General features: G+C 48.5%; 1 protein-coding gene across 2 annotated transcripts; it reads left to right on the top strand.

Moving 5' to 3' along the window:
- The first annotated feature begins 1,797 nt into the window (after nucleotides 1–1,797).
- On the top strand, nucleotides 1,798–24,133 carry nomo (nodal modulator). Of its 2 annotated transcripts, none has more exons than XM_084465666.1 (31): nucleotides 1,798–1,976; nucleotides 3,092–3,181; nucleotides 3,275–3,320; nucleotides 3,908–4,008; nucleotides 5,327–5,433; nucleotides 5,896–5,968; nucleotides 6,758–6,910; nucleotides 7,245–7,382; nucleotides 7,702–7,791; nucleotides 7,958–8,063; nucleotides 8,385–8,535; nucleotides 8,935–9,106; nucleotides 9,646–9,787; nucleotides 10,393–10,524; nucleotides 12,251–12,387; nucleotides 12,484–12,571; nucleotides 12,997–13,060; nucleotides 13,208–13,303; nucleotides 14,024–14,257; nucleotides 14,803–14,885; nucleotides 15,065–15,224; nucleotides 15,857–15,983; nucleotides 17,810–17,923; nucleotides 18,433–18,560; nucleotides 19,377–19,518; nucleotides 19,955–20,038; nucleotides 20,318–20,428; nucleotides 20,838–20,939; nucleotides 21,429–21,548; nucleotides 21,702–21,794; nucleotides 22,393–24,133. In XM_084465666.1, exons 1-31 carry the CDS (start codon nucleotides 1,818–1,820, stop codon nucleotides 22,522–22,524), a joined length of 3,675 nt encoding a protein of 1,224 aa, XP_084321792.1. In that variant the 5' UTR covers nucleotides 1,798–1,817; the 3' UTR covers nucleotides 22,525–24,133. The 2 variants fall into 2 exon arrangements, with proteins under 2 accessions (XP_084321792.1, XP_084321791.1); XM_084465665.1 differs by having other exon boundaries at nucleotides 15,062–15,224.
- Nucleotides 24,134–27,759: the final 3,626 nt, after the last annotated feature.

Genomic DNA, 27,759 nt, shown 5'->3' with positions numbered 1-27,759 from the left:
TAGGCCTAAACAATCAAAAACACCGTAGAAGCAGCAATACGGTCGACAAATATCAACAAAAAACATAAACAAAGACTTGTTTACAAGGAGAACATGACACCGGTCGCTCGACCGGGGCGTTCCTGTCCCGCGTGTCCTGACTTGACCTGTGGATGACGGACGTGTTTGACGCATTCTGTTCGGGACCAGATGCGTTCCCTTATGAAAACGGCACTGTCCCATCTGATCGAGGGCTCCGACCGAACGATTCGGGCCCAGACTCGGCCCGGAGGGGGCACCAGATCGCACGGGGGTTCCGGGACGGGGCAGGGGCCGGCGGAGAAGAATGGGGACCACCTTGTGCGCAAATTATTAAAAGATCTTCTCTGTAGGGGCAACACAATTGCACATACTGGCTAGGGAGGCGTGCTGGAAAAAAATAGTGTAAATTAGATTGTGTAAATTCGTATAAGTGAAAGGATTCTGCATTTAGTCTCGTCACAACTTGAAATGCTTTGAACTGTGGGTAATTCTGTTAGGTGAAGTCTGCACTGATGCAGACTCACGGAAAGGGCTCAGTAAGTGTGGACTCAAACCCTCACGCCCTTTGGAATTCAACATTCTGAGGGGGACACGCCCCCATCACCATCAGCGGGACGACAGTAGAGAGGGTCATCAGCTTCAAGTTCCTCGTGGTCCACATCAAGGAGGACCTGACCTGGACTCACCACACCAACGGCGTCACAAAGACGGCAAGACAGCGGCTCTTTTTACTCCGCAGGCAGAGGAGGTCCAACATGGACACCAGGATACTCCGAACTTTAACAGGTGCACCATAGAGAGTATCCTGACCTGGCTGCATCACCGCCTGGTACAGCAGTTGCGCCGCCCTCAACCATAAGCCCTTACAGAGGGTGGTGAAAACTGCCCAGCACATTTCCAGGACGGAGTTGCCATCCATGGAGGACCTCTTCACTCAGCGGTGCAGGAAGAAGACCAACCGGATTATAAAAGACCCACATCGACCCAGCAACAAACTGTTCTAGCTGCTGCCATCTGGTGGACACTGCCGCAACACGCGGTCTCGCACCACCTGACTCATGGACAGTTTCATACCGCAGGCCATAAGACTGCCGAACTCCTGAGCTACCTAGCTCACCACTATGCCACTTTATAACAGTCGACATCTGGATAACAATGTCTGTTTACGTTTCACTCTATTGCCACCTGTGTTAGGTATGAAGGCCTTTTCCAGGACCAGTATTTAAATGTTGGAAAACTGCTCGTCTTCATTTATTTAAATGAAGAATATGGAGCAGACCAAACTGTTTATATTTATACCTTAGTTATTATTATATATTAGTTATTATTTATTTTATTTTATTTTATTCTAACTATTCATGTCCAGTATTGTAGTTTATTTATTTAGGCTTAGCTCTCTTACTTGAGTTTCTTTTATATTCATTGTGAGCTACTGCGTCTGTAATTGTTGTGTGCATATGACAAATAAAACATCTTCAATCTTGAATCTTTGGGACGGCCCTAAAGCCTTACTAATTTTGCGAGAACGCGCAGCAAAGTCCATGAGTCTGGACTATGATATTGGGCCATGGTTTGACAAAAAGGCTCAGAGGGTACACAAGACAAAAAAGGTTGGAAACCACTGCGCTAGGTGGCGCTGCTGTCCTCCACCCTCACCACCACCACCAGGGGGCGCTGCTGTCCTCCGCCCTCCACTCCACCAGGGGGCGCTGTTGTCCGACTCCCAGCCCTCTGCCGCCGACCCGGGGACAGCGTGCACTTGTCCGGTCCGCTGACAGCCGAGCAGCAGCATCGAGATGATCGGGTTTACGGTTCTTCGAGTGGATATGGGGCTCATGGCGGTGCTCCTCGGGGCGCTCTGCTGCCAGGTCCTGGCGGCGGCGTCGGACGACGTGGTGGTGGCCTGCGGGGGGTTCGTCAAGTCCGACGTGGAGATTAATTACTCTTTGATCGAGGTGAGAGGAAGGAAGCTAGGCTAGTCCGTTAGCTCGTCTGTTAGCCTCTCGTCTAGCCGGTCCGCTGATCATCTGATAATCTGAGCAGTGGACCTGTCAATCAACTTTAACCATCCCCTCTGTGTTAACCTGTATTCTGTTTGATTAAGTTAAATATCCCTTCATTGCGTCTTAATTTCTTCCACTTGGTTGTGTATAGTGAACAGTGATGTCTCCCTGCAGTAGCATGGATATGAATGGATTCATGAGAGCCTCACTCACATACTAATCAACTTGAATCATCCCCTCTGTGTTAACCTGGATTATATTCAATATCTCTTCACTTCGTCTAATTTCTTCCGCTTGGTTGTGAATAGTTGTCATTTCATACATCAATCCAATACTAATCCACTACCCTTAGACCAACCCCACGCACACTCCAACAACACACTATTTAAATATATATTTTTAATTTACACAGCATTTTTGCACTAGAATGAAGCGTGGCTGGTAGCACCACCACCTGAACACTAACCCTCACTCTGTACACAGTAATGCCTCTCGTTAACCCCTAAACCGGCCGGCGCTGACCGGGCTGTCGGCTCACAGCACGGTCCCTCCCTACCCCCCATGCATCCAGTTAATAAGATTAACCGCTTATTTAATGACAGGAACAAGTCAGCTAGACTAGACTGGACCCCCTGTTCAAGACCCTTTAAAGATGTGGCGTGTTTGTTGATTCATCCGATCACATCACTACATTCACTACCGTTCAAAAGTTTGGCCTAACCCAGACAATTTCATGTTTTCCATGAAAACTCACTTTTATTCAACGGTTTTCAGCTGCCCTAACATAATTGCACAAGGGTTTTCTAATCATCAATTCTCCTTATAAAACGTTGAGCTAAACAATGTAGCATTAGAACACAGGAGCGATGGTGGCTTGAAATGGGCCTTTGCACACCTATGTAGATATTCTGATTAAATGGTATCATTAAATTCATATTTTTGATTATTTTAATTATATCTTCATTGGAAAAAAAAGTGCCTTTCTTTAAAAAATAAGGACATTTCTAAGTGACCCCAAACTTTTGAATGGTAGTGTATATTAAATACACCTGTTTCTCTTTTCACAGATTAAACTGTACACTAAGCAAGGTTCTCTGAAATATCAAACGGACTGCGCGCCAATCAATGGTTACTTTATGATCCCTCTTTATGACAAGGTATGTACATTATTACCACCAACCCAGCTTGAATCTGCATTCATGAATAATAATTATAATTTAGTAAACACAAGTATACTTTTTGGTTTCCAGGGCGACTTTGTGTTGAAGATTGAGCCCCCACTTGGCTGGAGCTTCGGTAAGAACATCCATCTCAGCCTTTTTACCCTTTAGAATAGATAAACAGATAAACACACGATTCAAGTGACCATCCACAGGAATTCCGACAAAGCTGGTGTCATTATGTGTCTTTGGTATGAAATGGGTATAAAATAAGCCACAATACTAATCTTCTGCTCACTAACATGTCTTTCCAAGTTGCAAAAATAGCGAATTTAATGCTTAGTTCCTTGGCGGTAGAGATTGTTTTACCGTACAAATGCACACTGAAACAAGCTACCCTTTTGATTTGGACTGCAGAATGCCTCCTCGACTATACCTTGGCTGTCATACTCATTCAGATAATTTCCTAAATGATCCGTGATAAGCTTAGATAAGGCAGAGGATGTAACCAAACCCTTGTGTATGTGTCCCTCTGTGCTTGTATGAGCCCAGCCTTGTATGTACCCCACCATACCTTTACATGTGGGAAATGCAGAGATGCATACAGAAATGGAGGGGATTCATATTTATGTATGCAGCGTGAGTAGAGGGATGTCCATTGTTATCTAATTATCTGTCTTCATTATCACTGATGGTTTCCTGAACGTTTATCTCCTCATGAAGAGCCGACCAGAGTGGATCTCCATGTGGACGGGGTCAACGACATCTGCACCAGGGAGCAGGACATCAACTTTGCCTTCACTGGCTTCTCCATCTCAGGAGCGGTTAGTACCTCTGAATCATTCATACAAACATACAGTGTTTCCCACACATAGGCCAATGTGTGGCGCTGCGCCACAGATTGAACAACGAGCGCCACAAATTGATTCCGCTTTTCTTATTTATTTTTACTTGAACGCGATTTTTAAATGTAACTCCGCCAGCCCGTAATCGCGCCCCCGTAATGCTGCCAGTCCGACACGTTCCCATTCCGACAGTCCTGTGCGCGTATGCAAATTAGCCATGTGTGCCAAACAGAAGAAGGGCCCTATCTTGCGCCCAGCGCAATTGACTTTCTACACCGACGCATGTGTCGTTGCTAGTTTGCACCCGGCGCAAAGCTGATTTTCCCCCGCAGCAACCAGGCACCACTACACTTGCATGTTAAATATTATGATGTCAAAGATTATTCACACGTGTGAAACTGCATAGAAATAGCGTGTGGATTGTGGAAACATTTTTTTTCCATAGGGCTGCATGAATGAACATGAATGAAGTATAGTAGGCTATGCCATGCGTTAAAATAATAATAATAACAATAATACATTCGAGCAAAGTATATTCCAGGCTTCCAAAACAAAATCTAGTTTTAGGGTAAATGATTTGGGAAAGAACAGCTGATACAGCGGTAAGTTGTACTTTTAAATCAATGCATCTGCAAACACCGTATAGCAAACACATATGTTCTTGACCCAGACATCGTGTACAAGCCCATTACTTTTAGGATTGATGAGTATTTGATCGTGAGAAAACATAGTTTTACCGCGAGTGAGTATTTAATAGAATGAATGAATGCGGGTGATGCTTGGTGCGTGTGTGTGTGCACGCCCATCTGTCTAAACACACGCAAATTAAACACGTAAGTGTATGAGAAGGAAATCGAGTCAGTCGACCTGCGATAAGCAGGTCAACAAATCCGCCACACATTGCTACCTGGTCTGTGGGAAACACTGATACATATACAGTACATAGGCTATATATTTAATTCATTTGTTATTTTTTCCCTTTAAGCATCAATTGATGTACGCCATCAATTGATTGTATGTTGTACTTCCTTGCAGTTAAAGTGTACTTAGCGTTGTGTAGCATCTTACCCTAGCTATCTTTGTTGTATACAGGGAATGGGTTAACCTAGTGATAGTTAGTGCTTGTTACTTGGTTCTATGAACATCCTTACTGTACCGACAGAGATATATTGTTGTTTCTCTTTCTAAAGACAAATGTACTTATTGTAGGACGCTTTGGATAAAAGCCTCTGCTAAACCTAAATGTATTGAAAGAATCCTTCTCATTTCCATGCTGTTTTTTTCCATTGACCTTCAGGTTCTCAGTAAAGGTCATCCACTGGGCCCTGCCGACGTCGAGGTGAGGCTGAGCCCGTCCGGGACGGAGGAGAAGCTCCAGTCTGTCCTCACTCAACCTGGGGGAAAGTAGGTCATCTTTAATTACACATTCAGACCATCCATCGTCTCCTCTGATCCTAACTCGTATCTCCAGTAATGATCTGGTAGACTTTCCATCGTCTCCTCTGATCCTAACTCTGTATCTCCAGTAATGATCTGGTAGACTTTCCATCGTCTCCTCTGATCCTAACTCTGTATCTCCAGTAATGATCTGGTTGATCTTCCATTGTCTCCTCTGAACCTAACTCTGTGTATCTCCAGTAATGATCTGGTAGATCTTCCATCGTCTCCTCTGAACCTAACTCTGTGTATCTCCAGTAATGATCTGGTGGACCTTCCATCGTCTCCTCTGAACCTAACTCTGTGTATCTCCAGTAATGATCTGGTGGACCTTCCATCGTCTCCTCTGAACCTAACTCTGTGTATCTCCAGTAATGATCTGGTAGATCTTCCAACGTCTCCTCTGAACCTAACTCTGTGTATCTCCAGGTACACCTTCTTCAAAGTGATGCCAGGGAGCTATGACATCACAGCGTCTCACTCCTCCTGGACACTGGAGCAGGTGGGTTGCTCACATATATGATCTGATGAATTCAGAAAGGTAAACAAATAAACAAAGGCCAGTGGCCTTTGTTTATTTGTTTTTTGTTTATGTTTTAGTTTTTTGGTTATGTGTTTAGGACATGGGATTTGGTTTGATGTTAGTTTGAGAAACTGGATGTACTGATGTACCGGATAAACTGTTCAGAAATGAAGAACATCTTTATTATTATGATCATTTATAATGCAAGAATATATGATAGCTTATACTGCAAGAATACATCATTTATAATGAAAGATTGTTAGTTTATGATGCAAGATTATATGATAATTTATACTAAAAGATGATGATAGTTTATAATGCAACAATCAGCTTATCAAGGTGGATATCCAGATTTGTACCTGCTGATACTAGTGTTATCGAGATGTCCTCACCATGACCCCGGGTTGGTGAGGGTAGTATGTCACTAAAGGGCTGATTATGGTCCCACGTTCACGCAGTGAAGGGGGTTACGGACCCCTTACGTCCTTGCGGACCCTCCTAGCGTCCGCCGCAAGGGTCTGACGTGCGCCTCCCAAAAATTGTAACCTTCCGTTGAGGCGACGCAGCCGAAAGGGCTGTGATTGGTCCGCTCACTAAAACCCAATGCAAAACCATAAAGGTTCACGACTGCGTCGAAGCGTCTGCATGGTCATTGCGTTGCGTGAACGTGGAACCATAATCAGCCCTTAACCCCCCCCCCCCCCCCCCAGGCTGGGCAGGGTCGTGGTGTGTATGTCACTAACTCCTCCCCCTGTGGTCGGCCCTCAGAGCGTCACGTCGGTGCTGGTGTCCAACTCCAACGCGCCGGCCACCGCCCCCCTGGTGGTGGGGGGCTACGACGTGGCCGGGGAGGTCCGCAGCGACGGGGAGCCCATGAAGGAGGTCACCTTCCTGCTCTACTCGGCCTCCGTCCACCAGGAGGTGAGTCGCCACACACCCTGCTATCTAATTGTTAATTGTTGCCTTTATTTTAAAACCCACCGGTCAATTAAATTAGGATTAGAATCTGCATTGTATGCAAACATAGATTACATTCATTTAGACAAGTTTTTCTTTTACTTCTTTCTTACTTTTTGAGTCCCTTCTTATAAACTTTTCCCAAACGGAAACCCATCCACGCTGAGGTCTCTGTGATCAAATTAACAAAGCCTCCATGCCCCTACGGTAACCCCCATGCATTAAGTAACTAATAATACCTGCCCTGTGTGTGTCTGCGTGTCCTTCCCGTCCTTCCCCCCCCCCCCCTGCGGTCCAGGCGGTGGCGGGCTGCAACACGGCCGCGGTGGAAGGAGCGGAGTCGGGGGACAGCGCGCTGCTCTACCTCTGCAGCTCTCTCTCCAGGGAGGACGGCGTCTTCGTGTTCCCCTCGCTGCCCAGTGGCGAGTACACGGTGGTGAGTACACTGGGCTGGTACTGAGGAATGACCTGATTAGGAGGTACACTGTACTGAGAGGAAGTACAGCCCCACACACCCATCTTACGCACTTATTGTATGTTGTACGTCCTTGCACTAAAAAATTGTCCTTAGTATGGTGTAGCATCTTATCCTAGCTAGCTCTGTTGTGTACGGGGAATGGGTTCAATTAGTGATTGTTAGTGCTTGGCACTTGGTTCTATGAACATCCTTACTGTATACTGACAGTATACTTATTGTACGTCGCCTTGGATAAAAGCGTCTGCTAAATGTGAATGTTATCACATCTCTGCTTCAGGTTCCCTTCTACCGGGGAGAGAGGATCACGTTTGACGTGGCGCCGTCCAGGATGAACTTCAAGGTGGAGCACAACAGTCTGAAGCTGGAGGTAAAGGAGCTGTTTGTGTTTTCCATGTTTATTTCCCCGTTCTGTTTGACCTTCCACTGACCGCTGAGGTGTGTTTGGTTCCACTGAACCCTGAGGTCTGTGCGGGTGGTCCTCTGAGGTCTGTGTGGTCCTCCTGAACACTGAGCATTGTCTGATTCCTCTTTAGCCCATCTTCCGTGTCATGGGGTTCTCCGTGACCGGCCGCGTGCTCAACAGCCTGGAGGGAGAGGGGGTCCCTGATGCCACCGTGTACCTCAACAACCAGATCAAAGGTACCGCGCCCTGTAGCGAGCTACTGGCCCTCTGTCCTCGAAACCAGAAGCCAACCAGAGTTGGAATGTCTCATCCGACTTTCCTTTGGTCAAATTTGATGCTTGGTTCCTTGGCTGTAGACAAACAAGCCACCCTTTTGATTTGGTCTGCAGATTGCTTCCTTGAATTCAATTTGGCTGTCATACTTTTATAATTTTCCAAAATTATCCGTGGTACACTTCGATAAGGCAGAGAATGTAACCAAATGACAAATCAGCGGCATGACATGAAGCCTCTTTGAATTTACTTCTCTGTCTCTTTGTCTCTGGTTCTGTTTCCAGTGGTGACCCGAGAGGACGGTTCCTTCCGCCTGGAGAACATGACCGCAGGAACCTACACCATCCGGACCCAGAAGGAGCTCATGTTCTTCGAGCCCATCTCCGTGAAGATCGCCCCCAACACCCCCCAGCTCCCCGACATCATCACCGCAGGGTGAGAGAGATGCTCCATTACAGCTAACTCTCACTTGTTTACCAGACTTCTACTTTATGAATAAAACAGCTGGCACGTATCAACTTCGTGTGCGGTTGCATCAATGCATTGATTTCAGTTTTTTCCAGTCCTCCTCACTCAAAGGGATACAGAGTTTAAGAATATATATTTTTGAAAATGGATAAATATTTATAAATTATAAATTATCTCTCTTCATCTTAACCCAAATCGAGCGTGTGTGTGTGTGGGGGGGGTTTGCGAAGGCTAAATTGATCATTAAAATCAATGTTTTCCAATTACAGTGTGTAGCCCCTCCTTGTAAACAAACAGACTCTGCTCGCTAAAGCTCCGGTCTTAACGCCTCTTTATCCTCCACTTCTGGTGACTCCGCGCCCTCAGGTTCAGCGTGTGCGGCCGCATCGCCGTCAGCCGTCTGCCAGAGGGCATGAAGCAGCAGAGCCGCTACAGGGTGACCCTGACGCCCCAGGACCAGGACCTCAGCAAGACCGCCGACTCTGACCCCCAGGGCGGCTTCTGCTTCCAGGCCAAACCCGGAGACTACAGCGTCCACGTAAGACCCCCATTAGCCTGTTAGCCGTCCCTTAGCCCGTCCATTTTAGAAGGAAAACTTTCTGCCCGGAAATTCAAACATGGGATCTGAGGCAAATTGTTTTTCATAAAGATTCAATAGAAGCAGATGCCTAAATTAAACATACTTGTGTAAAAACAATTATACATTTCACGTCAAAAATATCACTAACATTTAATAAAAAGAATTAGAGACAGAGACCCCTTTGAGAGACCCAGTTGTCAACAGAAAAAAAGTGATTTTGACTTATCAGCATTCTCTCCATTAGCTGAGATGATTTATGCTTTATTTATTTAATTATTGATATGGTTCCTTTCTCTGGAAAGGCAGTAAAGGTCAATCTAATTCAAGAGTAAAAAACAAACTAAAATGTCACATTTTGCACAAAGAATTAGCTTATGCTCAAACCTATCACAGCGTCCATTTGTTTGAATCAATGTGTTTTTTCTATATTAATATAAAGAGTAATCCCCCCAGACGTTGTGAACCAGCAGTCTGCTCCAACGTGTCTCCCTGTCCAGGTGTCTGTCCCCGAGGTGGAGGTGAAGGTGGGCGTGGCCCTCCAGCCCGCGCTCCTGGACGTGTCCCTGGTGGACCGGCCAATCACAGACCTGCTCTTCACTCAGTTCATGGCGTCCGTCTCGGGCAAAGTTCACTGCCTCGGTAAGACGCCACGGTGGACCGGGCTGGTTAATGATCACACATGTCCTTGTGAATGTAATTGATTAATTATTAATACCTTTTTAATTAGATGCCATGTCATTTATAAAGAAAACAAAAATGAACAGGCTGAGGGGATTATTCCAGACACAAATAATTTTCTTTGTCCTTATAATAATAATGATAATGATATATAAGACTTATATAGTGCTTTTCTAAATACTCAAAGACGCTTTATAAAGAACACAAAGTAAAATATGAACACAAAGTAAAATAATTTAATAAGAACGTATGTAAGTAAAAAGATAAAATAAGAAATGAAATAAAGTAAAAAGATAGAATAAGATTAAATAAATTGGGTAGCTAAAAAATGAAAATAGGTAGTTAAAACTAGGAATAGTTAAAAGGAGGAAGGGGAGAGAAGGGACGGTTGTGATGTGGTGAAAGCAAACTTGAAAAGGTGTGTTTTGAGGGCCTGTTTAAATGAAGGGAGTTTGTTTATGACTCGTGAATCAATTGAAGTATTGTGACATCATCCTTTAAAGGTCATTTCCAATTGCGCCTTTTAAGAGTGTGTGACCTTGTCTTGACCTTGTCTCGACTTCTAGCCTCCTGTGACGACCTCTCGGTGACCCTGCAGCCTGTCAGTCGTCAGGGCGACCGACGGACGGTGGCTCTGTCGGCGAGCGGGGACGTCCTCAGCTTCTCCTTCGACAGCGTGCTGCCCGGCAAATACAAAGGTGGGTGCTGGCCTCCGTCTTTACTGGGAAGAGTGGCTCAGGAACATGCTAATGGGAGGGGAGGTGGAAGTGGTTCTTTCACACCAGTAACAAACTGTCACAAAAAAAAAATCACACATGCATATCGTGGATGGAACCGTGGATTTTGGTTCTAGAAATGGAATAGACTGTGAAACGAGGAATATTGTAGAATTTGCAAAAATGTCCATAATTTGGAAGAAATAATAATCAAAAGTAGGCCCGATAATTGTAGTAGCCTTACAGACGAGTAGGCATAAATACATAATATTGCAATGTTGTGAGCGTCATTAAAAAATTGCTGTTGTACCTTATCAAATTGAATGATTAATATTATAATATAACTCAATTCAATTGTTGTATTAATTTACATAAGTGGACACCCTTTCTGATGATAAAATTTGCACAAATCATGAAACACAGAAAACTATAAACGGGAAAAACTGAATTTGAAAGGCTGGTGTGGTAGAAAACATCTATCTGGTTGGAAGCGGTGGAACGTAAATGAGGCAGAACGCAAATGTAAACACACCTAATGCAAAGTGTCAGTCGAGAAACGACATTAAAGTAACAAAGCAGAGTAGATGTCTCAACTGTGTTATTTTTTTATTTTGGTGCAAATTAACCGTAGCAACCCAGTTATAAATAACTGCCTTCCTGCAGCTCCAAGTCTCAGTTCCAAACACGTTATTAAGCATCTGCTGCTATTGATGCTGTGTCTCCTTCATCTATTCATTAAACGGACATGCCATGGTCGCAGCGCAGGCTTGTGTAGTTCACTGGCGGAGCTTCAAACCCCACGGAGACCCTTTGTGTGTCTGTTCCTGGATCAGATCCCATCGCTCGGCTCCCTGTGTACCAAAGCTCCGGCTCTCCTCGTTTGAGCTTGCCTTTGTATCCCCCGACGCATACGAGAGCTGAGGCAGCAGGCGTCAGAGCAGCTGGGAGATGATACAGACCGGTGTAACATGTGTGTGTTTAAAAACAGAACTGCTTTAGTCAGACACTAGCTTAGTTTAAAAGTTGTGGTGTATTGCAGCTGACGCTTTAGGGACCTTCCGCACACCGAGGGAATGCAAAGCCCAGCCCAGAGTGTCCAAACTTATGAGAGGTCTCATATGTTCTTATTAAGTAAGGGCGTCAGGTCGGGATGTTGCTGACCACAGGGATGCCCGTCAACACATTATTGCACCTTGGAGAAAACTGTTGGGAAATGGATTTCCAACAATGCCTTGCCTTTCCTCCAAATAAATAGTTGTGACTATAAAAGCTGCTAGAATTCTCCAGCTATAACATTATGTAGGTAAAAACAGGCATTGCTTTGAGCAACACATAAAACAGTTTTCTTTTTCATTTGTTTCTCTCGTACCAATTGTTTTTCCGCAAACTTTTCCACTTTACTCTTTTAATGATAATGACTTTAATTCTAGTTCCCTAATTTGCCGTGTGGGATTAATAAAGTAGGCTGTATCTTAATCCAGTTTAGTGCGGTGTGTAGAACTCGGCAATTAACGGCTATCGAGTTCTCCTTTCGAAGGCGGAGAGGTCATCCTAACACCTCGTCCTCCTTCCTCTCTCTCCTCCTCTCTCCATCTCTCCTCCTCTCCATCTCTCATCCTTTCCTCCTCCTCTCCACCTCTCCATCTCTCCTCCTTTCCTCTACTCCTCTCCATCCACCTCCTCTCCTCTCTCTCTTGCTCCACTACAGCGAGCATCTCCCACGAGGAGTGGTGCTGGAAACACAAGTCAGTGGAGGTGGAGGTCCTGGACTCTGACGTGGTCGGGGTGGAGTTCCGTCAGATCGGCTACATCCTGCGCTGCTCCCTCTCCCACGCCATCACGCTGGTACGTACGTCTCTTGTCTAACCACCGTTAACGACGCACGGGACCCCTGCGCTGTGCTGAGGTTTGAACCCTTTCCTCGTCTCCTTTTCTCCACAGGAGTTCTTCCAGGACGGCAGCAAGCCGGAGAACGTGGGCGTGTACAACCTCTCCAAGGGGGTGAACCGCTTCTGCCTCTCCAAACCTGGTGAGGAACCGGCTGATGGGAAGACCGATATGAATGTGGACCAAATGAGAGACTCCCTCACACGTACCTTGTCGTTGCTGCCTGTTTTTAAGGGGTTGAGTAGAGACTGCACACGGCTCCCAGGTTTTATTCCTGGGGAGCTAAGTGGTGTTGGCTTAGCTCAGGAGGTAGAGCGGGTTGACTGGTAACCGGAAGGTTGCTAGTTCAATCCCCGGCTCAGAGTTCAATCCCCGGCACCTCGACACCTCAGGTCGAGGTGTCCCTGAGCGAGACGCCTCACCCTCACTGCTCCTGACGAGCTGGCTGTCGCCCTGCGTGGCTGACTCCGCCGTCAGTGTGTGAATGAATGGTTGTATGGTCATCACAAAAAACGGTCATGTTATAAAACCTTAAACAATGACTAACATCGTGTTGTTTTTGTCTAGGCGTATACAAAGTCACTCCCCGCTCCTGCCACCAGTTTGAACAGGATTACTATACCTACGACACGTGAGTGTGACCTACCTGCACGCACGCACGCGTGCATACACACACACACACACACACACTATGTTGTAGTGTGGTCGTCTCTTCTTGTCCCGCCCACAACCCGACCGACCAACCAAGGATTGGCTCCTTCTCGCTGTGTCTCCTCAGGTCCGCTCCCAGCATCCTCACCCTGACCGCCGTCCGCCATCACATGACCGGCCTCATCACCACGGACAAACTCCTGGACGTCACTGTCACCATCAAGTACGGGCTATCCTCCCTCACCCTCCCACCCTCACCCTCCCACATGTTCAAATTCAAGAGAGTGAGAGACAGGGAGATTTCCATAGTTCCCCATCCTGTTATGTTTTCTTTTTTTTTTTTTATTCTACTTCTTCCGTATGGTTTAACTTCACGTAACTAGTCATAATTCTACAGTTAAATTTTATTTTTATAGCCCTTAATCACAGGTACAGAGGGCTCAACAGGCCGTATATTTATGACACCCTGACCCTAGCCCCACAGAGGGAAAGAGAGAACCCCCTTCTACGTCTCCACTGTACCGTGTGGTCTGTATCCAGGCCCCCCATGGAGAGAGTCATGAGCCTCTCTAACTCCTCTCCTCTCCCCATCCATGGAGAGACTCTGGTCTCCATTGGGGTTCGGACAATATGGATTTTTTAGCACAGATACCGATTTCTTTTCATCAACATTAGCCGATGACAGATACGTTGATACCGATTTTCTCGAGCCGATACTGCTTTTGCTCCCTCAATCTACATCATGAAATGACACAATGATGATGACAAATGTTACAAGTCTCAATTTTAAAAAGGAACATTTATTGAACGGTCTGTAAATCATGCCTGGAAAAAAACAACAACACACATATATATATATATATATATATATATCGGCCGATGCAGACACATGTGAAGGTCTCTCACGCGTCCCCGTCCCCCCCACCTGGTCGCCCCCCTCCAGGTCGTCCATCGAGAGCGAGCCGGCGCTGGTCCTCGGCCCGCTGCGCTCCCAGGAGGAGCAGCGCCAGGAGCAGCAGCTGCAGGAGATCCAGCTCCGCCGGCAGGAGCGGGAGCGCCGGGCGGCCGAGGAGGAGCAGCAGCAGGAGGGCGGGGCCCGGGACGACGGGCCCCCCGTCCTGGAGCGGGCCGACGAGCTGACCGGGCCCTTCCACTACGAGTTCTCCTACTGGGCCAGGTGGGTTCAGCGGCTCCGGGGGATGGGGGAGGGCAGTCTCCCAGCCGGAAGCTGTTGGGTGTGGGGGGGGGGGGGGATACATCGTCAACGCATGTTGACGATGGTAGGCGCGCTGTTACCTGCCCCATAGCGACTCTGAATTCACTGAGCAGTAAAAGCATCTAATAAATAACCTTCACTACTATAAATCTGTGTGGCAGTGGATCAGGAGGGTAGAGCGCGTTGACTTGTAACCGTAAGGTTGCTGGTTCGATACCCTAGGCTCCTCCTAGCTGAGTGTCGAGGTGTCCCTGAGAGAGACGCCCTCACCCTGTCTGCTCCTGACCAGCTGGCTGTCGCCCTCCGTGGCTGACACTCCCGTCGGTGTGTGAATGGTTGTAAGTCGCTTTGGATGAAAGCGTCTGCTAAATGGCCTAAATGTAAATCTGAGTGGAGGACGTTCAGCCTGGCCTGATGTTTGGTTTGGTATCATTGATACTTTATGTGTGATGATATTCAGTAAAGCAGCAGATAACAACCAACCCGTGGCTCTCTTCTGTGTGCAGGGCTGGAGAGAAGATCACCGTCACCCCCTCCTCCAAGGAGCTGCTCTTCTACCCCCCCGAGGTGGAGGCCACCATCACTGGGGGTGAGTGTATATGCATGTGTGTGCGTCTGTGTGTACATGCGTGTGTGTGTGTGTGTGTGTGTGTTCATGCATCTGTGTGTGTGTACATGTATCTGTGCGTGTGTGTGTGTGTGTGTGTACATCAGTGGTTTCTCCTCATGGTAACACTCCCTCCCCCCCTTCCCCCCCCGTCCCACCAGACTCGTGTCCGGGCCGCCTGGTGGACATCTCGGGGCGCGCGGGTCTCTTCCTGGAGGGCACGGTGTCCCCGGAGCTCCAGGGCGTGGAGATCTCCATCACGGAGCGGGGGGCCGCCCAGCCTCTCATCACCGTGGCAACCAGCGAGACGGGAACCTACAGGTAACCGGGGGGGGGGGGGGGGGGGTGGTTTGATAGCGCCAAGATGTTCTGGCCTAGACAGGGCGGCACAAAGCTCAGGAGATCCCGCCAGAGCGGGCTGGCTGGTTAACCGGAAGGTTGCTGGTTCGATCCCCGGCTCCTCCTAGCTGAGTGTCGAGGTGTCCCTGAGCGAGACGCCCTCACCCTGACTCCCTGCGTGGCTGACTCCGCCGTCGGTCTGTGAATGAATGGATGAATGTGAGGCAGTATTGTGAAGCGCTTTGAGTGGCCACTGGTTAGAAAAGCGCTGTATAAACGCAGTCCATTTACAGTTTACAAACAAGCAGAACTGTCCTCCTGAAATGCTTTTGGCGATTCTGCTGGTGAGCTACTCGCTTGCATGTTAAGAAGCGCGGCATAACGCCGCCGCACAATGGGTTCAGTATCAGTCGTCACGAGGGTTTAACAGGGGCTTTGTTATGCTCTTAACTCATTAGCAGTTCCTCTGTGCTCTCGTGCTTTAGTGTTTTAATTAATAGTTTACGACCTACCATCACCTGAGGTAGATAAGTGGGACGTGTGTTTTTTGCACAAGAGCCTCTGAAGCGAGAACCTCTCTTTGTGTCTCCCCCTCCTCTCCCCCCCCCCCCCAGGGTCGGCCCCCTCCACAGCGACCGCGAGTACGACACCAGCGCCCGCAAGGAGGGCTTTGTCCTCAGCGCGCTGCCCGGTGCCTCCGGAGACTTCAAGGCCTTTGCCCTCGCAGGAGTCACCTTCAAGGTACGCCATCCGTCTCCCCCCGCTCCCCTCTCCTCTCCCCCCTCCTCCACCGTCTCCGTGTGGGGGACGGGGGAGGGGCACTATATGTATTCTTTTTGTTACCGAGCCTCCGGTCTTTCTACTGCGACAGCGGTATTTCAGGAGATGACCTCTGCATATGTGCAGAGCGGATAATGCGGATAATGGATAACGCACTGTCGGAGGAGACGGATGGCTCTGACCCGCGACTGCGGCACTGTACCCGGGTTGACGTTCGTATTCCGGAGCCGGGCTCGTTAGTCTCCGTCTCAGAACATGTTGCGCACCAAAGCGAATACTTTTAATGAACAGGGAGGAGGAGGAAGAGGAGGAGGCTGGCGTGGGCGGGAGTCTCTTCTGAGGTTCAGAGGATAAAGATAGTCTCGTCTTCCTCCTGTCGCTGTGCGGACCACCAGCACCGCTCTCTGCTTGATCTTGGATGTAAAACAAGCAGTTGGAGGTCGGCTCCGTCTGGCTGTAACGTGAAAAGGGCTTGATCTTCTTCTTCTTCTTTATAAACCCACTCACGCCGTCTGCACTTTGTTCCATTACCGCCACATGGTATGTGCTGAGGCTGCCAGCGTCCCGCCCTGGGCTCCCTTCCCTGGGGAGGGAGTCTTGCCGGCCGCGTCCCCCTGTTCTCTGCTCTGTATCCCAGGTCGTGTAAAGGTGGATGGATGTCAGGAATGGCATTCGACCATTGGATGAAGAGTTTAAAAAGGCAACTTTAGAAGCAGTTATCGTACTTTATACACAAGAGGTAGAACTGTGACCTCAAATGGTAAATGGACTGCATTTATACCGCACTATTCAAACCAGTGGCCACTCAAAGCTCATGTTAGGCAATAAAACATTGCAATAAAAAATAAAACATAGGCAATAAAACATTGCCTAACATTCACACACCGACGGCGGTGTCAACCACGCAAGGCGACAGCCAGCTCGTCAGGAGCAGTCAGGGTGAGGGCGTCTCGCTCAGGGACACCTCGACACTCGGCTAGGAGGAGCCGGGGATCGAACTAGCAACCTTCCGGTTTCCAGCCAACCCGCTGAGCCACATGCCGCTCACAGTGGTAGCAGCGATCCCCACGGCCTCTCAGCGATGGAGCCTCACCCCGATGGAGATCCACCTTTAGTCTGCTCCTACTGTCTCGTCTCTCCTGTCCCTGAGCCCTCTCTGCGTGGGGCGGTCCGTTCTCCTGACCTCCAGACAGCCAGGGCCGTCTCCCGGCGCGGCGGCGTGTAATGGAGCCAGCTGGGATCTCTTATCTTCTGAAGTGGCGAGGGCACAGGAGCCTGTCTCGCTGACTCCCTGTCTCTCAAACTCTCTGTGTTTGGGTCCTGAGGCTGTGGTCCCTGGTTGTTGTTGTTGGCTTGCGGAGCACGTCGATCAGATCCTGACTTGGCCTGTGTGTGCCCGGAGCCATTAGGTCAGCGCAGGGAGGACATAAAGGGAGAGATCTTGATGTGGACTTTGGCTCGGAGCGGAGAGAGAGCTTTGTGAACGGGGTTTAAAGTGAAACTCTGGAAGGCAACACGTTTATATCAGCAGTACCGCTGCAAACAACAAAGTTTAGCGTTCCCTCGGCTAGACTTGTAAATTGTTTGTACTGTTAAAATGCCTGTATTAACTCGCACTTTGCGATTGCACCGATTTTAAAGGCTCCCTTTTTAAATGTTGCTATAAATATGATGAATAAACAGCTTAAGAGTTGAGAGAGACCATTGCTCAACGTGGGTGTGTGTGTGTGGCATTTAGAATATGAATGTGCTGTAGCTTAACACTTTGTGTGTGTGTCTGTCCACAGATCCGGTCTGAGGATGACCAGCCTCTCTCCGGTGTGCTGCTCTCTCTGAGCGGGGGCAACTTCCGGTCCAACCTGCTGACTCAGGACACCGGCCTGCTGACCTTCAACAACCTGGTACGTCCTCCTCCTCATCAGGTTACACTGAGGCTCTGTGTGATTCTGTACGTTGAAATCCCATTTAGTTTGGTTTCCTTCAACTATTAAGCCATTTAGCACATTCATTTAATCAAACACCCCACCCCTCTTACTCACTTATTGTATGTAGTACGTCCTGGCACTTAATGTACACACTTATTGTATGTTGTTTGTCCTTGTGCTTAAAAATAGTACTTAGCATGATGTAGCATGATATCGTAGCTATCTCTGATGTATATGAGGAATGGGTTAACCTAGTGATTGTTAGTCCTTGGCACTTGGTTCTATGAACACCCTTACTGTACCGACAGAGATATATTGTTGTTTCTCTACGCTAAATAGGGCATTTAGCATCTGCTAAATGCCCTAAATGTAGAACCGATGTGCAGAGAATATTGCTCTACGATGCCTGGGGACACTGGGGATCAAACCCAGTGCCTCTCACCTGGGATGCCATAAACCTGAGGGTCTGGCTGTGGTTCTTCCAGAGTCCGGGGCAGTACTACTTCAAGCCCATGATGAAGGAGTTCCGCTTCGAGCCGGCCTCCCAGATGATCTCCGTGGACGAGGGCCAGAACCTCAGCATCGACATCACTGGTGTCAAGACCGCCTACAGGTACCTAGAACCAACAAACGCTGGTACACCAGGTACCCTAGAACCAACCAACCTACTACCATAGTGATATCAGGTACCTAGAACCATCGTACTACCATAGTAATACCAGGTACCTAGAACCAACCCATGTACTACCATAGTGATATCAGGTACCTAGTACCATCGTACTACCATAGTAATACCAGGTACCTAGAACCAACCCATGTACTACCATAGTAATACCAGGTACCTAGAACCAACATAGGACCATAGTGATACCAGGTACCTAGAACCAACATAGGACCATAGTGATACCAGGTACCTAGAACCAACGTACTACCATAGTGATACCAGGTACCTAGAACCAGTCTTTATTCGTATATACCAGGTAACTAGAACCAGCCTTTAGTCATACCCTTAGTCTTCGGTCGTACCGCTGGTACACCAGGTACCTTAAACCTCTTTACAGTCGTACCGTTGTCCAGCATGAGTCACAGATACAGCATTGGTATCTCTTTAATCCTGCTGGCCTACTTAAGCCCTTTGGGATTGAACAAAAACAATGGATTGGGACTAGAAGCAATTCATGCAGTCGGTGACTGTTCTCCAGCCTGCTCTGTTGTCCTGATGGCTCTCCTCTCTCTCCTATCTCTCCCCTCTCTTCCTCTCTTCTCCTCTCCCCTCTCTCCTCCCCTCCCATCTCTCATCATCTCTACCTCCTTCCCCTCTCTCCTCCCCTCTCTCCTCCCCTCTCTCCTCCCCTGTCTCCTCTTCTCTCTCCTCTCCCCCCCCCACTCCCCCTCTCTCCTCGCTCCTCCTCCTCCCTCCCCTTCCCAGTTGCTATGGTGCGGTCCAGTCTCTGAGTGGCGATGCTGAGCGTGACGTTGCCGTGGAGGCCGTGGGCCAGGGCGACTGCAGCCTCTACAGCGAGGACACGGTCACCGACGAGGAGGGCCGCTTCCGCCTCAGGGGCCTCCTGGTAGGGACCACGGGGCCCCCCTTAGCCCTGTTGAGCTGGCATAGGACACTCAACATGGAGCTTGTTTATACTGCTAAATCTAGCTGGCTTATAGAGCTAACTTTACAGTGCTAAACAGAGCTGTCTTATAGAGCTAACATGAAAAACGCAAACGTGTGTCGAGGTGTCCCTGAGCGAGACGCCCTCACCCTGATTGCTGCTCCTGATGAGCCGGCTGTCGCCCTGCGTGACTGACTCCGCCGTCGTGTGTGTGTGAATGTGTGCATGAATGGGTGAACGTGAGGCAGTGTTGCGCTTTGAGTGGCCCCTGGTTAGAAAAGCGCGGTATAAATGCAGATCGCTTACCATTTAACATTTACATGTGTTCCATCTCGTTGACGTAATGAATAATGAATAGTAATGAACTGACATGTCGTGACCCCCTCCCCCCCCCCAGCCCGCCTGCAGGTACGTGATCCAGCTGAGGGCCGAGGGCAACGACCACATCGAGAGAGCCCTGCCCCAACACCGCTCCCTGGAGGTGAGGAGTGGTACCGCGACGCGGCCCTCTGTAACGCCCGCTGGCTTCAAACACACACAACTAACGTTGGCTAGACATGAACCAGTGGTGGGACTTAAGGATGGTTTTGTCCCTTAAAAGTAAAAAAAAAAAAAAAAAGTCTGTCTCATTCAGAGTAGCTTCATGCTAACTTGATTCTCTGGCCTCTGGCTTGATGGCTGACAGCTGACAGCCAATCGATTGGAACGCGGCCCGCTGTCTAGCATACTGACCTGTGTGTGTGTGTGTGTGTGTGTGTAGGTGGGTAACAGTGACATCGAGGGGGTCAACATCATCGCCTTCCGGCAGATCAATCAGTTTGACCTGAGCGGGAACGTGGTGACGTCCCCGGAACACCTGCCCACACTGTCGGTACGACCCCCTGACCTCTCTCACCCCCGCCTCACCCCACCCGCTTCACTGTGTCTGGATTCACATCCTGTCTGTTCATATTGTTGTTGTTCCAGATTCTCCCCGTAGATTAAGCTGCTATCGCCATGCAGCAGATCCCTCCCCTCTTACGCACTTATTGTACGTTGTACGTCCTTGCACCTAAAAATAGTTTGTTAGTGCTTGGCACTTGGTTTTATGAACATCCTTACTGTACCGACAGATATATTGTTGTTTCTCCTTCTTCTGACTAATGTATTCATTGTAAGTCACTTTCGATAAAAGCGTCTGCTAAACTCCCTGAGTGTAAATGTATAATGTCAATTCCTGCAGAGTAGATTGTTGTTTAGGAATAGCGGTGAGTCCTCATCGTTGTCTTCCTCTCTGACAGGTGAAGCTGTACCGCAGTGATAACATGGACAACCCCATCAACACCGTCTCTCTGGGACAGTCGCTCTTCTTCCACTTCCCCCCCCTGGACCGCGACGGCGAGGTGAGACAGCCTCCTGTTCCTCTTGAATACGTTACAGTTGTTTAGCTGACGAGTCTAAAACCACAGAAAACCAGTGTGTTCCACACTGAAGATAAACACAGAAAGTGCAGGAATCACGAGAGTGCACATAATTCAGCTCTATGTAAACTGCTTTGAGTGCTAAATTAAAGAAGATTATTTTATTATGATAGATATTATAGATGGAGATATATATTACATTCACACATTAACATTACTCGTTACAATCACAGGCCCAACTTAAAGTTCATCTCAAGGAGATAATCCAAATGGACTATCAAGTCAAAACAGAGAATAAAGTGTTAATATTTTTGTCTTGATTATAATATGTATTCCCTCTTAAATTCTTTAATGTGTGTTTTGGTACAATGAAACATGAAATGATATCTGCATAAATGACATTTAAATCCAACCCTCTTTCTCCCCGCCTCCTCCCTCCTCTGATTGGCCGCCGGGCCTGTCTGTCTCCAGAACTACGTGCTGATGCTCCACTCCACGCTGTCGCGCTCCCAGTACGACTACAGCCTCACCCAGGTCTCCTTCGTGGCCACGGGCTACCACAAGCACGTCACCCTGACCTTTAACCCCACCGTAAGAGAGACACGCACACGCACACCTCTCTCTTTAACCCCACCATACGCACACGCCTTTACTGGCCCATGCGGTTTGGGGTATGACCAAAACATCTCTGAATTCTCTCTCGCTCTGCGCTGGTAATAACCCCGCCTGTGTTCTCCCCCTCAGCACAAAGTGCCCGACCAGGACATCGCCCAGGGCTCCTACATCGCCCTGCCGCTCACCCTCCTCCTGCTGCTGGCCGCCTACAACCATGAGAAGGTGAGGCGGCGAACCCTAACCCTAACCCTGGTCTGCCCAGGGAGCACGCGTACAAACGGTGAACGTCTGTCGTCGTGGTGAACCGTTGGCGCCTCGGTCGGTCTGCTCCCGTTCCACCGGGCACGGCGCACGCCGCTTGAGTTTGTTGGCGTGAACTAGACGACTGTGTGCAGGTCTTCTTTCTGAATTTAACTTTTTTTCTCTTCAGTGCAGATGAATTTCCCACCTTTTTATATTATATTGCGTCTATATTTCAAACTGCGTATGCCTTGTCAGTAATAGCTCCGCTAAAGCTTAAAGGGTTGTCAGGAAGGTCAGTAGTAGTACTTGGCATTGTGTAGGGTCTTATCCTAGCTATCTGTGTTGTATACGGGGAATGGGTTAACCTAGTGATGGTTAGTGCTTGGTTCTATGAACAGCCTTACTGTACCCACAGAGATATATTGGTTCTCTTTCTTCTGACAAACGGACTGCTTTTTGGATAAAAAGCATCTGCTGAACGCCCTGAATGTAAACGTGAGGTCCCCAGTGTTAGGTTGGAGGTGTGAGCCCTGTGTCTGACCCCCTGGTTCTCCTGGTTCTGTCGGTTCTCCTGCAGGTCATCCCCCTGCTGCTGCAGCTGGTGAACCGCGTGCAGGGGGTCCGCAGCATGGCGGCGGCCGGCGGGGACGGCACCGCCCTGGACGAGGCCAAGCGGCAGGCCAAGAGACAGAAGACCCGGCGCACTTAAAGGGGCGTGTGTGTGTGTGTGTGTGTGTGTGTGTGTGTGTGTGTGTGTGTGTGTGTGTGTGTGTGTGTGTGTGTGTGTGTGTGTGTGTGTGTGTGTGTGTGTGTGTGTGTGTGTGTGTGTGTGTGTGTTCCTCAAAGCCACCCATGCCACTGGAGGATTAGGACGGTGGGACGACTCAAAATGGAGTCAGAAGAAGTCGTGATGTTCTCCTCTGGGAGTTCGGTAGCGATGTGTGTTTGTTTTGTGTGTCTAGGACGGCAGGAAGGGGGGGGGCGGTGTTGAGTTGGACTTGAGGCCCGGTGTTAAGCCCCTCCCCCACGCAGTACCGCTACTCACCACCCGGACGCTGCGGCCAATCAAATTAGAAAGAATCAGTCGGGCACGTTTTTGCAAATTCCGTTATTAAAACGTGTCAGACTGCATCTGTACTCTCCTCTGTCCCTCTCTCTCTCTCTCTCTCTCTCTCTCTCTCTCTCTCTCTCTCGGTCTCTCGCTCTGAACACGCGTTTTCTTACAGAACATGTCCATATTTTTTATCATACAATATGAGCCATTTTTATACATTAATAATTTATTTAGGTCAACTGTTTGTTTGCTGGTGTTGCGGAGGAAGCGGACTGATCCGGTTGTGTTATATCGTTAAGGACGTGTGTGTGTGTGACGGTGGGTGACTATGCATCTTTTCTACCGAGGATGAGACTATTCACTCAATGTTCAAATTCATATAAGATGTCACTATTCTGTTAAAACACATATAAATAGATTCAAAATGTTATGATTATCACTTGAGTGATATTGATGTGCACCGAGACACCAAGGTGTCGTGACAGATGGCTGAATTGAGCGGTAAAGGGAACGGACTGTGTGTTCCTGAGACCTCCAGGAGCAGAACTCCATTAGCAGTGGAGAGAGCGGAGCACTGACCTTCCTCAGTCGAGGTAAACAAGCACTCAGCGCTCTGTCGCGGCTCTAAGCAAGTTGTTAGCGTCTCTACAGGATGTGTGTGTGTGTGTGCCATCAGGGGGACGTGTGACCATGGGAAGAAGAGAGAAATGATTTTAAAGTACAGATGTTTTTTGTAGGGGTTATAGGGAGTAACTTTGATGTTTGATTAATTTATTAACATATTTTTTTCCACTCTGATGTGAATGATGAGGAGTTTGTGCGCTGTGTGTTTATGTTGATTTCCTTTGATCTATTAAAGCAGTGATGACACTTAATCTGAAGACTGCTACATTAAAACCCAACAATAATTAATTAACTTAAGTTTCTTTAAAAAGGTTTGCTTTGACTTAAATACTAAAGTCGAAGGTGCCGGTGAGACTTCTAAAAGCATAAAATACTCCACTGGTTGGTGTAACGCACCTTAAAGGCCGTGGACCAATTCGGAATTTTACATTTAATTCTTTCAGAGTCACTGTCGAAGGCAAACGATGTAAAGGACACTTCCCTTTTTCTTTTATTTGTATTTTTTTTTTCAGTTAGTGTTGATTTGACAGGCGCTGATTGGCCGGACTGTTGCTAGGCAGAATGATGCGAGGAGGTAGAGGGGGATTCTTGTCAATCAGCATCTGTACATTTTCCAAATGTTCTAAATAAAATCTAAATCAAGTAAGCGGTTGTGTTCAGTGTTTGTCTCTAGGGGGCACTGTGACGTTGGACGGTATTGTTCATGTTTTTTTAAGATGTGTGGAGCCATTCTGGTTAACGTTATTTAATATTTTGTATAGTTAACTAATATTGAAGAGAAAACCACACTTTATACATACATAACAATTATGCAAAATATATATTTATTATTTATTTTACAGGTCAATGCGGTCACCATTTTTTTATTTGAACTTAAAAATTTAATGATTGCATTTTAAATCTTATATCCACTTCTCCAACACCCAATATATAATTTAGAATTTATAATATAAATAAATTCTACCTTTTTTCAGTGGAAGTGTTGACATAGTAGATAGCATCCCGGACATCTGGTTAGAACCGGAACCGCCGCCTTCCAACGTAAACATCGGGGTGTCTCTTTGTACAGACAATTAGCCAATTAACCAATTAACCAGCTTACCGTCTGACGGCTGGACCAGGGAGCTGGCATAACCAGGTAACCAGCTAATCGTCTGACAAACGTTCCTACAGGAAACGAGCTCTGGTCCTGGTGTCAGGGCTGGGCAGCCCCCTCCCTGCCCCCCAGCCCTGCCACTGGTCTGCCCCAGCACTGCCCCCCTGCCCCCCCAAGCTCCTCTCTGGCCTGGCCCCCAGCTCCTCTCTAGCCTGGCCCCCAGCTCCTCTCTGGCCTGGCCCCCAGCCCCATCACTGGCCCCCAGCCCCATCACTGGCCCCCAGCTCCTCTCTGGCCTGGCCCCCAGCCCCATCACTGGCCCCCAGCTCCTCTCTGGCCTGGCCCCCAGCTCCTCTCTAGCCTGGCCCTCAGCTCCACCACTGCCCGCCTGCCCGGGGGCTCCAGTTATTGCGGGACGGGGGACGAGGAAGGGAGGAGGAAACTGGCACGAAATTATGCTGAGGGAAGAGAGGGAAGGGGGGGGGGTGAAATGTATTGTATTTATAGACACTACCTGTTTTGGTTTTGTGTGTGTGTGTGTGAGAGAGACTCCCACCTGCGAGCCAACACATGCGGACCTTGTACAGTTTATATGCGGACACCGTGTGGCCTCTGATTACCTCGGGCCCCTTCATCATAATGTCTCCTCCTCCAGCGTGTCCCTGACCTCCTCCTCCTCCTCTTCCTCCTCTCCCAGCAGATGTTCCCTCCTCCTCCCCCCTGAGGTCAATTGGCTGATCTCCTGCCCTCCTCTCTCTCTCTCACACACACACACACACACACACACACACACACACACACACAACCAAACCCATGATTCAGTTGGTCGGGCTCCAGCCGGTCGGTGGGCTGTGATGACATCAGAGTTCAGACCCCCCCCCCCCCCCCCTCAGGTCTCCAGCTGCACCTGCTGGCCCTGAGCTCCGGACGGCAAGACGGCGCCTGCTCACTGCGGCCACAACGGTCATAAAGAGGGAGGCCTCCACCTGACAGGTATCACTGCACCCACGACTGAGCAAGCCTCCTGCAGTCTCTCTGTCGTTCTGTGTCGCACTCTGTCTCTGTCACTCTGTGGCTCTCTCTCTCTCTCCCACTCTGTTGCTCTCTTTCTCTCGCTCTCTCTATCTCTGTTGCTCTCTCGCTGTTGCTCTGTCTTTGTCTCTCTCTCTCTGTTGCTCTCTCTCTCACTCTCTCTCTCTCTCCCTCTCTTTCGATGCGCTGCTGCTCTGGCCAATACTGTCGTCTGTATGGTCAGTGGAGCCTGACCACAGCGGAGGAGGAAGAGTCAAGCATGTGTGTGCGTGTGTGTGTGTCTGCGTGTGGGTGTGATCCACTGGAGTTGCTGAAGTCCTTGAGCAATGTCAGTCAGTGAAGGATGACAACGTGTGTGTTTGTGTGTACATGTGTGGGTGTATGTCTTCACGTTTGTGTTAATTTTGTGTATCTGTCTCTGTGTGTGTATTCGTGCACGTTTGTTTCAATTTGTGTGTTTGTCAGAAGATTTGTCATTTGTCAGAAGGAGAAACAACAATATATCTCTGTCGGTACAGTAAGGACGTTCATAGAACCAAGTGCCAAGCACTAACAGTCACTAGGTTAACCCATTCCCGGCATCGAACTAGCAACCTTCAGGTCACCAGCCAGCCCGCTCTACCTCCTGAGCTACTGTCGCCCTTAAGTCAAGTCCTGGCGGGGGTGCAGAGGAACCAGCAGCGTTCTGCCTGGTGATGGGGTTAGGATGGGGATGAGCAGAATGAAACACGGAGGAGAACCACCGATGACGTATCATCAGCGCCCCTGAGCAGTGTCAGGAAGTGACACGTGTGTCTTGATTAACACACCACACCATTTCTGATTATGGCATTCATTAGGTGAGCAATTAGCTCGCCGACTGCGGCTCTGGTTTTAATTGGGTGTTTATGTGGTCCTGTGTGAGGCGGCACGTTGGGGAGGGTTTACCAAGACTTTAGGGGGTTACTAGGTAGGCCAGGCGTGTGTGTGTGTGTGTGTGTGTGTGTGTGTGTGTGTGTGTGTCAGTACCTGTATGTTTCTGTTTTGTAAAGATTTGACCAAGTGTCTGTTGACCCCAATTTTGGTTGCTGTCTTTTTGCAGTTTTGTTGTGACTGCCCCACCCCCCTCCTCCCTCCCCCGATGCATTTACCTCTCACATTTATCTGTTGACACTTCTGTTGACACACTCTCTCTCTCTCTTAACAGTTCCTTGTCTCCTGTATTGAGAGTGACGGAGAGACAGATACAGAGAGATAGAGGCCTATAGGTAGAGAGAGAGGGAGGGAGAGATATCCAAAGACAGAGCTAGAAAGAGAGTTTAAGAGAGAGAGAGAGAGAGAGATAGGGGCCTAGAGAGGAAGAGAGAGAGAGTATATTGACACATGGTTATGTATTCCTCCATTATAAATACTGCAACGTGTTTGAGAGAGAGAGATCTCTGATGTGTGTTTCCCTCCAGACCGTCACCATCGTGTTCTCAGCGAATACAAGAACGCGATCCCGCTCAAACCGAGAACAGACGACCCTGTCCCTCTCTGCACATCAGACGGACCAGAGCGGCTGCTAATCGTTAGCCTTGTTTGCTGACGGCTAACGAGCTGTTAACGAAGGCCGGCCCCCGCGACGCCGGGGGTCAAACCGGCAACCGCTGGGGTCAGAGGAACGCAGCCGGCGGGCCCTGGCTGCTCCACGGGCAGCGACAGCGCGACCCGTCTGTCTGCGCTGATCCGTCTGTCTGATCCGTCTGTCTGTCTCACCCGTCTGTCTGACCCGTCTGTCTTTTTGACCCGTCTGTCTGCGCTGACCCGTCTGTCTGCCATGACCCGTCTGTCTGACCTGTCTGTCGCTCTGACCCGTCTGTCTGACCTGTCTGTCTGCGCTAACCCACATATATATATATATATTTTTTTAATGTATCAAACAAATCGATCAAATTTTACGACGAGGCTATAATATAAAGCTAAAATCAATGTGTATGTGTTGTAAAGCTCACCAAGGAGTTCTCGGCTGTATGAATTCTTTCAGACAGGCCTCATTATAAGCCCAGTGTTGACTTGTCCCTTTAACTAATGTCTTTCAATTTTACAACACAGCCGCAAAAACCAACTCCTTCTGGGAGTCAGAAACATGTCACCACCAAGCAGAGTCTAGTTCTGGT

The sequence above is a fragment of the Micromesistius poutassou genome (assembly GCF_964030765.1).
Source record: "Micromesistius poutassou genome assembly, chromosome: 3".
Classification (NCBI taxonomy): domain Eukaryota; kingdom Metazoa; phylum Chordata; class Actinopteri; order Gadiformes; family Gadidae; genus Micromesistius; species Micromesistius poutassou.
The sequence above is the reverse complement of the archived record's forward strand: the minus strand, read 5'-3'. Positions and strand labels throughout refer to the sequence as shown.

What these genes read in the sequence shown, in the direction of transcription:
- nomo (XM_084465665.1), top strand. Translation starts at nt 1,818, where the DNA reads ATGATCGGGTTTACGGTTCTTCGAGTGGATATGGGGCTCATGGCGGTG. An exon ending in CGGCCTCCGTCCACCAGGAG is followed by an intron (nt 6,911 to 7,244) that starts GTGAGTCGCCAC and finishes CCTGCGGTCCAG; the next exon opens with GCGGTGGCGGGCTGCAACAC. An exon ending in GGGCAAAGTTCACTGCCTCG is followed by an intron (nt 9,788 to 10,392) that starts GTAAGACGCCAC and finishes CTCGACTTCTAG; the next exon opens with CCTCCTGTGACGACCTCTCG.